Below are 12933 nucleotides of genomic sequence, written 5' to 3' on the forward strand. Positions count from 1 at the left end.
AGCTGCCCTTTTGTGACAATGACTGGCACCTCTCTTCCATCACAGCCACTATCATGCTGCCTGGCTCCATCCTGCTGGGCCCCTCTTTTACAATGGCTGCGCCATCTACAGGGGAGGTATGGGGTATAGGCAGGGCTGGGTCCCAGCTACTCCTGTTCTAGCATCATGTTTACACCATGTGGATTGCCACTCCTCACTCTCGCAGGTGCTCCTCCTTTGCAGACAAACAGTTATGCATCTTGCCAGGACTTCCTGTGTCTGTATCCACTGCTGAATGTAAACATTCTGTTTACAGACTTAATGCTAACAAGCACCACTAGGGACTGCTACCATTACACACAGACAGTGTGTGCGCAGCAACAACAGTGATTCTGCTATCACAGACTTATGTCCGCAGATCAAGTGATTCTCTAGAGCCCGGTGTATGCTGCGGTGTACTTAAGTAAGTAGTGCACACTGAAGCAGCCAGTTGAGTTGGCACTTCACTCCAGGCCACTCGCACTGGTCACCTACAATGTCCCATCTGTTGGAGCACAGCCGACTCTGCACCATGCCACATCACTCTGCACTATGCTGCCCAGAAGCCATGTGCACTCTCCCTGGGACCCACTACTAAGGTGTAGTTGCACAGCAGTGATTACGTCATGACCCACATTACAACAAACTCTTGTTGCTACACTACTGCCCATTAAAATTGCTACACCACAAAGATGACGTGCTACACACGCGAAATTTAACCAACAGGAAGAGGATGCTGAGATATGCAATGATTAGCTTTTCAGAGCATTCACACAAAGTTGGCGCTGGTGGCAACACCTACAACGTGCTGACATGAGGTAAGTTTCCAACTGATTTCTCATACACAAACAGCATTTGACCGACGTTGCCTGATGAAATGTTGTTGTGATGCCTCATGTAAGGAGGAGAAACACGTACCATCACGTTTCCGACTTTGATAAAGGTCGGATTGTAGCCTATCGCGATTGCGGTTTTTCATATCGCGACATTGCTGCTCGCGTTGGTCGAGATCCAATGACTGTTAGCAGAATATGGAATCAGTGGGGTTCAGGAAGGTAATACGGAACGCTGTGCTGGATCCCAACGGCCTTGTATCACTAGCAGTCGAGATGACAGGCATCTTATCCGCATGGCTGTAATAGATCGTTCAGTCATGTCTCGATCCCTGAGTCAACAGATGGGGACGTTTGCAAGACAACAACCATCTGCACGAACAGTTCGACGACGTTTGCAGCAGCATGGACTATCAGCTCGGAGACCATGGCTGCGGTTACCCTTGACACTGCATCACAGACAGGAGCCCCTGCGATGGTGTACTCAGCGACGAACCTGGGTGCACGAATGGCAAAACATTGTGTTTTCGGATGAATCCAGGTTCTGTTTACAGCATCATGATGGTCGCATCCGTGTTCGACGACATCGCGATGAACGCACATTGGAAGCGTGTATTCGTCATCGCCATACTGGCGTATCACCAGGCGTGATTATATGGGGTGCCATTAGTTACATGTCTCAGTCACCTCTTGTTCGCATTGACGGTACTTTGAACAGTGGACGTTACATTTCAGATGTGTTACGACCCGTGGCTCTACCCTTCATTCGATCCCTGCGAAACTCTACATTTCAGCAGGATAAAGCACGACCGCATGTTGCAGGTCCTATACGGGCCTTTCTGGATACAGAAAATGTTCGACTGCTGCCCTGGCCAGCACATTCTCCAGATCTCCCACCAATTGAAAACGTCTGGTCAATGGTGGCCGAGCAACTGGCTCTTCACAATACGCCAGTCACTACTCTTGATGAACTGTGCACTACTCTTGGTGAACTGTGCTATCGTGTTGAAGCTGCATGGGCAGCCGTACCTGTACACGCCTCTGTTTGACTCAATGCCCAGGCGTATCAAGGCCGTTATTACGGCCAGAGGTGGTTGATCTGGGTGCTGATTACTCGGGATCTACGCACGCAAACTGCATGAAAATGTAATCACATGTCATTCTAGTATAATATATTTGTCGAATGAATACCCGTTTATCATCTGCATTTCTTCTTGGTGTAGCAATTTTAATGGCCCATAGTGTACATTCACATTTGTCACAGAAGATCATTTCTGTTATCATTTTATTATCTGGAACTTTATTCTTTGGTTATGAGACCTCAATAAATATTATATTGTCAAACTAATTGTGGAATCATCAATCATTGTGTGCAATACAGACAACCTCCAGCTTACAGACATAAGAGTTTTTGTGACAAAACTGTGGAAGCTTCTTCCTCAATGTCCATATCTTTTCTTGGGGTCTGAATACACATTTCAAGTTTGTTGCCATGTACAACGTCGGCTTCACAATGAAAAAAAGAAGAGAGAGAAGAAGAAAGAAATTCTGCACTTTTTCAGTTTTTCGCTTATATCTCAGAGAATATGCAGTTTTCAGAGACGACCATTCTGTACAAAATTAAAGTAGATGAAATTTTCTAGGAAATGCACATGACAATGTTTTTCTGCTGAGTGGCACCTGTACTTGACCATGCTGAAAAACAGTTATTTTTTGGCCATTATGTCGTCCTGCAACTGAACTCAACTGAACGGATAAAACGGAAGATGCTTTCACTGCTGAAGAAGAGTTCATTACCTGACGACGTTCTCAAAAAACTTCATCCTGGTGCTGCCGTGCCACCGAGATTATACGGTCTACCCAAGATTCATAAGAAAGGGGTCCCGCTTCGTCCGATCGTGAGTAATTTGGGTGCTCCTACCTACAATCTAGCCAAGTATTTAGCATCTGTTCTTGGCCCTCACGTCGGTAAATGCGAGCATCACATTTCCAATTCTATGGTGTTTATTCAGAGACTGAAGTCCTTGTCTCTTAGTCCCTCAGATTTACTTGTGAGCTTTGATGTCGTGTCGCTTTTTACCCGGGTTCCTCTGGAAGAATCCTTGCAATTGATTGGTGAGAAACTGGATGAGGAAACAACCAGGCTTTGTCGCCACGTGCTGACGTCGACGTACTTTTTATTTAAGGACAAATATTTTGAACAGACTGACGGAGTGGCTATGGGGAGCCCATTGTCCCCAATAGTCGCCAATCTTTTTATGGAAGATTTTGAGGACATGGCGCTGAAGACGGCGTCCTTAAAACCAACTTGTTTCTGGAGGTACGTTGACGATACGTTTATGGTGTGGCCTCATGGGAGAGAAGCTCTTGAGCGCCTCCTAGATCATTTTAATTCCCTGCATCCTAGCATCAAGTTTACTATGGAGGTAGAAAGTGATGGAAAGCTTCCGTTTCTGGACGTTCTGGTGTACAGAAAGGATGATGGGACACTGGGACACAGTGTTTATCGAAAGCCTACGCACACGGACCGTTACCTGCATGCTTCTAGCTGTCATCCATCGTTCCAGCGTACGGGGGTCCTGCGGACGTTGGCGAGAAGAGCTTATGCCATTTCAGATGGAGAAAGCTTGACACAAGAATTGGACCATCTTAAGGTTGTGTTCAAGCAGAATGGCTATACAGATAAACAGATCCGTCGTGCTTTCCAGTTTGGACCTTCGCCTGAACCACCAGAAGATACCTGCAAATCGGTGGCTTTTCTGCCTTTTGCTGGGAGCATTTCCTCGAAGATAGGAAGAATTCTGAAAAGATACCATATCAAAAGTATTTTTCGTCCGCCAGCCAAGATTAGAGCGCTCCTTGGCTCTGTAAAGGATGACTTGGGTTTGAGGAAGCCCGGTGTGTACAAGATCCCTTGCCACTGTGGGAAGGCTTATATTGGGCAGACAATCCGGACCATTCAGGACCGATGTGTTGAGCATCAGCGGCACACACGGCTGCTTCAACCTGAGAAATCTGCAGTGGCGGAGCACTGTCTCACCGAGGGACACAGAATGCTTTATGACAAGACACAAATGGTTGCCCCGGCATCTCGCTATTGGGACTGTGTTTTAAAAGAATCCATAGAGATTCGTTTATCTGACAATCTTATTAATAGAGACAAGGGCTATCTTTTAAGTAAGACTTGGGACCCGGTGTTATCTGACATCAAAAAACAACGGTCTGTGTTTCGATCGTCGGAATAAAAATTTTTTAATTTTTGACAGCGATATCTCAATTTCGCCTATTTCCACCACTGGCGGTGCCGTATGTTTACTGCGCTAGAGGGCAGTTACGGCACGTTCTCGCGCACGCGTTGTGGGTCTCCCGCGGCCTATATAGGGGCCGCAGCTTGCGCTAGGAAGTCAGTTCCGGCGAGATCGTTCACCAGCACCCTCACCTGAAGATGGCGGCCAGTTGGACCGCGGAAATATTGTGTCATGAAGACGTTATGATCCGGCTGCATACCCGAGAAGAATATTATCAATTATTACGCCGGGAAAGCCTTCGTAGCCATATGTTGGAAAGTTAATCCAACAGCAATAGAGAGTTTTTTAAACCTTGTCAAGGAACAAGAGTGGCAGGATGTTAATAGTGCCGATAACATAGATGATAAATGCAATGCTTTCCTTAACACAGTTCTCATGTTCTTTGAGAGTTGCTTCCCATTAGAACATTCTAAACAGGGTACTAGCAGTAATGGGCAGCCTGGGTGGCTGACTAGTGGGATAAGGATATCATGTAGAACGAAGCGGGAATTATATCAAAATGTTCGAAGTAGTCACAATTAAGCTACAGTATCCCATCACAAGCAGTATTGTAAGGTGCTTAAAAATCTTATTAGGAAGGCAAAGAGTATTGCTATACAAATAAAATAGCTAATTCACAGGATAGAATTAAAACCATATGGTCAGTTGTGAAGGAAGTGTCTGGTCAGCAGCACAAGGTCAATTATATAAAGTCAGTTCGCTGTAAAAATATTTCTGTTACTGCTAAATCAGATATATGTACAGTATTTAACAATCATTTTCTGAGCATTGCTGGTGAATTAAATAAAAATTTAGTTTCTACAGGAAATCGTATAACTTTCTTGGCAAATGCCTTTCCGAGATTGATGTCTGAAATACTCCTCTATGATACAGACAAGAGGGAGAGTGAGTCAATAATTAAATCACTGAAGACTATGGATTTTCATGGTTATGATGGAGTGTCTAGCAGAATATTGAAGTACTGTGCTGCACATGTTAGCCCTGTATTTAGCCATATTTGTAATTTTTCCTTTAGGAATGGTCATTGCCTTTGTTGTTGGTTTTATTTAAGCTTTATGATTTTTCTAACACTTTATATTTCCCTTTATTGGTTGATTTTGGTTCTTATTATTTTATATTTTATGTATTTATAATTTTGGCCTTTTTAGTTAAGATGCCAATATTTTTAGTTCATTTACAACTTCCTAGTTTCCTGAGTGATTAAAGTACTCAGTAGTAAAGCCACTTTATAAAAAGGGAGAAAGGGATAATGTAGATAATTTTAGACGTATTTGTATGCCATCAGTGTTTCAAAAGTTATTGAAAAGGCTATGTATGTAAGGATAATTGATCATTTTATATCACACGATTTGCTGTCAAATGTACAGTTCGGCTTTAGAAGTCGTTTAACAACTGAAAATGCTATATTCTCTTTTCTCTGTGAGGTACTGGATGGGTTAAACAAAAGGTTTTGAATGCTTGGCATATTTTTTTATTTAACTAAAGCATTTGATTGTGTTGATCACAAAATATTGCTCCAGAAGTTAGACCACTATGGAATACAGGGAGTAGCTCACAATTGGTTCACTTCTTACTTTAGCAACAGGCAGCAGAAGGTCATTATTCACAATGTTGATAATGGATGTGATGTGATGGTACTGTCAAGTGGGGGCTGCCCCAGGGATCAGTGTTGGGGCCATTCCTGTTCCTTATTTATATAAAGGATATGCTCTCTAGTATTACGGGTAACTCTAAAATATTTCTGTTTGCTGATGACACTAGCTTGGTAGTAAAGGATGTTGAGTGCAACATTGGCTCGGTTTGAAATACTGCAGTACATGATCTCAGTTCATGGCTTGTAGAAAATAAACTAACGCTAAATCAGAGTATGACTCAGTTTTTACAGTTTCTAACACACAATTCAACAAAGCCTGACGTTTTAATTTCACAGAACGGGCATATGGTAAGTGAAACTGAACCGTTCAAATTTCTAGGTTTTCAGATAGATAGTAAGCTATTGTGGAAATCCCACATTGAGGATCTTGTTCAAAGACTTAATACTGCCATTTTTATTATTCGAACGGTATCGGAAGTGAGTGATCGTTCGACATGAAAATTAGTCTACTTTGCTTATTTTCATTCGCTATTGTCTTATGATATTATATTTTGGGGTAACTCTTCCCATTCTAAAAGGATATTTTTGGCTCAGAAATGGACGGTTCGGGCAATAAGTGGTGTGAGTTCACGAACCTCTTGTCGACGTCTGTTCAATAATCTGGGTATTTTGACATTGGCCTCTCAATACGTATATTCCTTACTGTCATTTCTTGTTACCAATATTAGTTTATTCCCAAGAATAAACAGCTTTCACTCGGTTAATACTCAGCAGAAATCAAGCCTGCATTTGGATTGGACTTCCTTAACTCTTGCGCAAAAAGATGTGCAGTATACTGCTGCATCCATTTTCAATAAGTTGCCACTCGAATTCAAAAATCTTAGCAGCAATCCACGTGCTTTCGAATCGAAACTGAAGAGTTTCCTCGTGGGTGACTCCTCCTATTCTGTGGAGGAGTTTCTTGAAAAATTAAGCTGATTTTTATTGTATTGTTGATAGCGTTTACTTAAACTTATGGACTGACTTTTTTTAAGGTTCATGAACATTTATTTTTATCTGTTATGATGTTTATGTTGTAATTTCATGTACTGACACATTCCATGACCTTGGAGATTTGCTACTCACTTTGGTCCTACGGAACTTGACGAGTAAATAAATAAATAATATTGCTGATGTTCGAACTCTAGCTCTGCACACTTGCTGGCCACCGTAGGGTTTAGCAAGGATGAAGACAAGCAGTAGAAACTCCCATGCTGTGTGGGCAGGCATTATCTTGCCAACATAATCTTAACAATGAACAGATGTCTGAATGCATCCTGGACAGTGGTGGGTTGTCAATATGACTGTCACATGCCATATGGCCCGACAACTAGGCAACTGGGATGCCATTTCTTTTCAAAGCAGGACTCCTTTTGTCACCATCTGTGGCAACCCTACAGTACAGTTGTATGTCAACGATATTCTAACACTATTTTATTGCCTTTCATGGCAAGCCATCCCGGGCTTACATTTCAGCAAGGTAATGCCCACTCACACATAGTGAGAATTTCTACTGCTTGTCTTCATGATTGCCAAATCCTACCTTGGCCAGCAACACTGCCAGATCTCTCCTCAATTACTGTTTGGAGTATTATGACTAGGACCCTTCAACGAGTATGGGATTTTTATGATGTAACGCATCAACTAGACAGATTCTGGCACAATATCCCTCACAAGTGTATCCAACAACTCTTATCAATCAATACCAAGCTGAATAACAGCTTGCATGACTTGCTCAATTTTTGAAGCTCTTTCTGTTCAATACATCATCCAATATTTCTGAAGTTGTAACCATTGGTTTCTCTGTACATTTACATCACACCTACCAATTTTCATCACATCTGAATAAGTCCTTCATGGTGTGTCAGTTTTTTTTCTTTTTTTTCCCTTTTTTTGTTAGTGTCTGTTTTTCGAGCTCTAGGGTGTGGGAGAGTGTCTTTGACATTATCGCAAAAGAGCCAAAAAAAATAAATAAATAAATAAAAATAATCACTGTTTTTCTGCACATTCTCATCAAAAACTGAAAGCTGACAAGTATATTGTCTAGGAAATTTTGTCTATTGTGCTTTTGTGTAGAGTGGTCATCTTCAAAAAATGTATAGTTTTTAAGGCATAAGCAAAAAACAGCCAAAAGTGTGAATTTTTTGTCATTTTTCATTGTGAAATCTACTTCCAACAAGGGAGAGAAGTTTAATTTCAGAATGAGCACCCCAAAATACCTAAAGAACTGCTGAAAAAAAGGTACCATTATTATGCTATAGGGAAAATAAGCATTTGACTGGGCTTGTCGTTCAGTTTTTCACTTTACTTAGAAAGAAAAGGAATACAAATATTACCATCATTGAAGTTCTCATCCATAGGCCTCAAGTTTTTCTTCCTAAAAGATTCAGTCTTTTGTGGGGCAGGAAAACTGTCTATGTTAACATTTTCCACATTCTTTTGGTGACTGAATTTTTTGCATGTGCGCTCTCTATAATGCTGAGTCTAGTCTATTGTAGCTCAAACCAAACCAAATGGAACATGTACTCTCTTATGACAATATGCCGCTTTTGTTGCTTGATGGTTTGCATGGGCCAACATGTGCAACTTATTTTATAAAGTAATATTCATTTTATCATATTTTACTGTGTTCATAGATTATTGGTTTACTTTCCATTTCAGTTTTTGATATGATGTGTATAACCATTTAAAAGTAGTGGTTAGCATGTTTATGTATGTTTAGACAAAAGTACACTTTTCCCAGTGCCATTGTATCCTAACCCAGCAAAATACAAAATTGTTGAAACTTATGCAATTGTCTGTGTATGTTAAATAGTCTTGCTTTAAGGTTATAGCTGTGTGGAATTGGAATTATTTTTGTATCTGCTGGTCTTTTAGTTGATCTTCATATTCATTTCATCAAGTTACTACAAGTCTTGGAAAAATGGATTTTCACCCGGTCAAATGTGCCTAGTTTATTTTATCTGTTATAATGATAGCTGCCCACTTTGGGTTTACTCAGTTGTATTAGTGATAACAACACACATTTTGAAAAAGTAACAAGTACTTTATTGTCACAGTTCAAAAAGATCATTTTGTTACAATTAATAAACTACATCTTTGCTTAAAAAACCATGAACATACACATTTTTATCAACTGACTCTTGTATGTTCACACTAAAAAGGCACAGGTTTCTGTTTTCATTTATCTTAAACACAGATCTTAATTTAAAATATCTTAAGCAATGATCCATGAGTTCCACTAATGTAATGTCCTGGTTTGACAGCCAATTGTTAGCAATTATAATTTCATCTATTTCATTGCATTTGCTGTATGTAATATGAAGACATAATGGTACACTGGTAACTTCAGAACTCTTGTTATTTGGTTTTTCTCTTGTTTCTATAAAATGAGATAATTCATTCTGTTTATATTTACATGTCTTTCCCTTGTATTCAGGTATGGGAATGTTATTTGTCTTAACTTATAGTATCACAAGATATTGCTTTACATCTAAAGCAATAGGAATAGTCAAAACGAGAAACTTAACACTATTACATAAATATTTACATAAAACTGTTGACTACAATGAAACTTCATGTATTCTACAACACTAAGATACTTGTAAGTATTTGTACATAGCATTTTCAGTCCAGAAATTTCATTACTTTATCTTCCATATATCACATAGCAGGAGATACTGGTATGGAGCTTCACATTAGTTTTTCCAAGCAATGTTGTATTTGAAATTTAGTGTCACCTTGTCGTGCATAAATTATGGTATGTTTTACAATGTTTTTAGATTCTGGGCAAGAACAGAAGAAATGTTAAAGCGATATACAATGTCTGCATAGTCAGTTACTGAAGAAAGTGACAGCATGAAACAAACCCTTTACATAAGCTAAATAGGAACTTTTATCATATCTTACGAGTAGTCTCCTTCACAACTTTCATGACAGACAGTGCAGACAATATTAAGAAATACCACATCAGGTACAACAGCCTTCACTAAAAAACATTTTGTCTGTACAATACAATTTGTTCTGTGCTAATGTGTCAAACTCTTTGCATTGTCTCAAATATATGCTTGAGACATGGAAGAAAAAGACTACAAAATAACATCCTGAGCATAGGTTCTCAACACAAACTAGGAAAAAAAAACCTGTATCGTTATATTTGTGCTACCTTGCTCTTGTTACAACCATATTTGTCTGTTGGCTACTTACGTATGCGACATTATCATGATCTTCATTGCAGCCACACCTCTGTTAGCAGGTCACATTTTTTTAAAAGCATAACTCAGTATATGATGTGAATGCTACACCAAGTACCAATGTACACCAAGTAATTGTCAACAAACAGTCTCCATGGGTGAGGAAGTATTTTTAGTCGAGGGTGAGTTGATCGAAGAGTCACCGAGAGAAGGCAGTCCTTGTGAATAGGAAGACAGATGACGATGAGCTGCCGTGGTTCTGTCCTGCTGTTCACGCAAACACCACATCCTATTGATGGCAGCCCACACCTGAGGCTGACACCCAACTACACCAAATATAAAAACACCTTGTAATGCATTTGCAAGGTCAGTGACATACCAGAGGTATGCAGGTCCACCTATCGCCCATGATAATATATCAATTACCCACGTCAGTCCCATCACAACAACAAGCTTCACACAAACTCTCCAAAGAGTTGCCCTGCAAAATAAAAGACACAACATAGTTAGTACATGAGTCCAAGAATAATCCAAAATTACGTAACATTTAACAAAATAATTTGATATACAATGATTTTGTGTCTTATTACATACAGGTGAACCGAAGACAAACATGTATCTCATGCTGTCAGTGTACAGGAAAGAGAAATATGGAGAACTGCAAACAACAAAGTTGTCAACTTACGTTGGTGTAGATATGAAGTGGGAAATCTAATGACGGGGCATAATAGATATTTGTAAAAAGCTAAATCGATGAACAAATTTTGTGGATGTGAACCCCAAATACACTAGAAACGGCATAGGTTTATTTACATCTTCTCGTTCGCAATTGTTTAGTTGCCTCCTATTTCATGTTATATTTCTGTGAAGGGGGTTAGTTTGTTGCAGTCTCCTTTACAAGAGGGAATCAGTAATCAACTGTGGCCCTGTTGATCAAACTGCATCCTTGTATTAAAGTACATCATATTTATTGGAATTCAAATATATGTTCTTTATTAGTTTTTTGGCGGTCAGTTCCTGAAAATTAATCCAAATGCTTAGCAAGAAACATCCGCTCTTTCCGTGTAATGGTAAAAAAAATAATGCAGTATCATCTTGTTGGAAAATTTGGAAATTGAAGAGACATCAAATTATCAACCACTGTTAGTGATGCCCACATACGCTTTGTGCTACATGTGATAGAATACAGAGCATAGATCATTATGGATCCCAGCTACTGACTTGTGCAATCTTTCTGATGATCTAACATGGTACAGATTAGTTAGATGAGACACACTTTTGGATGTGCTTAATGCTGAGCAAGCTATAACTGGTAGATTCTAGGTCAATATTTATGTTGTTAACAACAATAAAGGTAGTTTTTGTCAGAGGGAACTTGTGGCAAATTCACATGAAGTAAGTAACAGTGATGTTAGTTCCGGAGCTGACATATTCTGACTATGGAGAACTGAGTGGTGGTGGCCAGCTGGGAATGTTCATATGTGCGTAATAATGCAAACCAATATTAATATAATTTAAGGAGTATAGGTAACAGCTTGTGAGTTGTTACATTTACTCCTTACATTATTTACGTTCCAACAGGACTTTCCTTTATTTTTTATTTTTTTTATTTTTTTTATTTTTTACGTATCAGAGTTTGCTGTACTGTGTCCTTGAAGGTTTTTTAATTTGGACTTTTTAAAATGTTGTTTTAACGCATTTCTGAGCATTTTAAAAGTGTGAATACAGCATTTGTTTTACATTACTGTAACTACAGCAAAAGTTCTAATGTACCACATCTCAAAATCTGCAGTTCTGATTTTTTTTCATCAGAGGTATCAGTACAGTGTAGTTGTGTGTACCATCACAAATAAACTCTGGTGCACCCATATGTGTGCTGTAAAGTGAGAGATTTTATACGTTTATGGCATGTTTAGATCTTTGCCGCTTTTGTGATCCATTTACCACACCTGCTATAAGAAGTTTAAACCTAAGTGCTTACATTGTTATTTCACATTTTCTAACATGTACGATATATGGTACAGCAGACAAATTCACAACACCTCCTGCAACTGCTCTTACACAGCATGTCATAGCTTTATATTATTGAATGCGTTATAACATCCTACAGTGCCTGAGAATGACCACGTGTCAAAATTGCAGTTGCAATAAATAATGTTTTAACAGCCAAAAACAGAATGATTTCATTTAAAGATTTTGCACTGCTACAGGAAAAATGTTCTCACACCATCAGTATATTTAGTTGTGATATTCAGAGTGATTAATCAGTGCAAATATAATTACTTGCAACGAAGCAAGATTAAGATTTAACATCCCATTGGTGGTGCCATCATTACAGACAGAGCAGAAGGCTGAATAAGGGAAGTAAGAGAAGGGAAATCGCCTGTGCCCCTTTCAAAAGATATATACTTTTACTCCTTTAACTGATTAGAAAGCCTAAATCTGGCTGGCTAGAAGGATATGTGAGGTCCTAAAGAAAGTCTAATGCCAAAATTACTGTGTCACCTCTCCTGCTAGGTCCATGGATCTGAACAGTTAAGTTATTTCTTAAGGAAGGGAAGTAGTTCAATTTTTTGGTGAACCCATTGTAGCCCCATACTCATTGGAACAGGTGAATCAAGTTTCCTATCCTTACTTTTTGTTTGCAATTTGAACACTGAACAGACATATATTCTGGATATATATAGACTAGTGAGTGAAATGACCACACCATAGCCTGAGTAAGCGCACATCTTGGGAATTGACAAGATATGACAGGTCTATGCACCAAATTAAAATGTAGAAAGCTAAGGATATGAGCAGTTGGCAGAGTACAGAGTTTGCTGGCCTGAATTCTGGGTGAGGTCTCCAAAAATGTCAAGGCTCACCAATTATCAATTTGCTGGCACTGTTACATTAGTGTGTAACAAAAGCAGACAAGTGACTATGAAACAGATAGTAGATTTTTT

At 39.4% G+C, this 12933-nt stretch overlaps 1 protein-coding gene across 1 annotated transcript in view; it reads right to left on the reverse strand.

The window, feature by feature from the left end:
• Positions 1–8843: 8843 nt before the first annotated feature.
• LOC126165602 (probable G-protein coupled receptor Mth-like 1) overlaps positions 8844–12933 on the reverse strand; it is a 659324-nt gene continuing 655234 nt past the window's right edge. The window contains exon 7 of the mRNA XM_049920376.1: positions 8844–10466. Coding sequence (XP_049776333.1) covers positions 10124–10466 — 343 coding nt within the window. The 3' untranslated portion in view covers positions 8844–10123. The remainder of the gene's footprint in view (positions 10467–12933) is intronic.

This window comes from Schistocerca cancellata, chromosome 1 (assembly GCF_023864275.1).
Source record: "Schistocerca cancellata isolate TAMUIC-IGC-003103 chromosome 1, iqSchCanc2.1, whole genome shotgun sequence".
NCBI classification, from domain to species: Eukaryota; Metazoa; Arthropoda; class Insecta; order Orthoptera; family Acrididae; genus Schistocerca; species Schistocerca cancellata.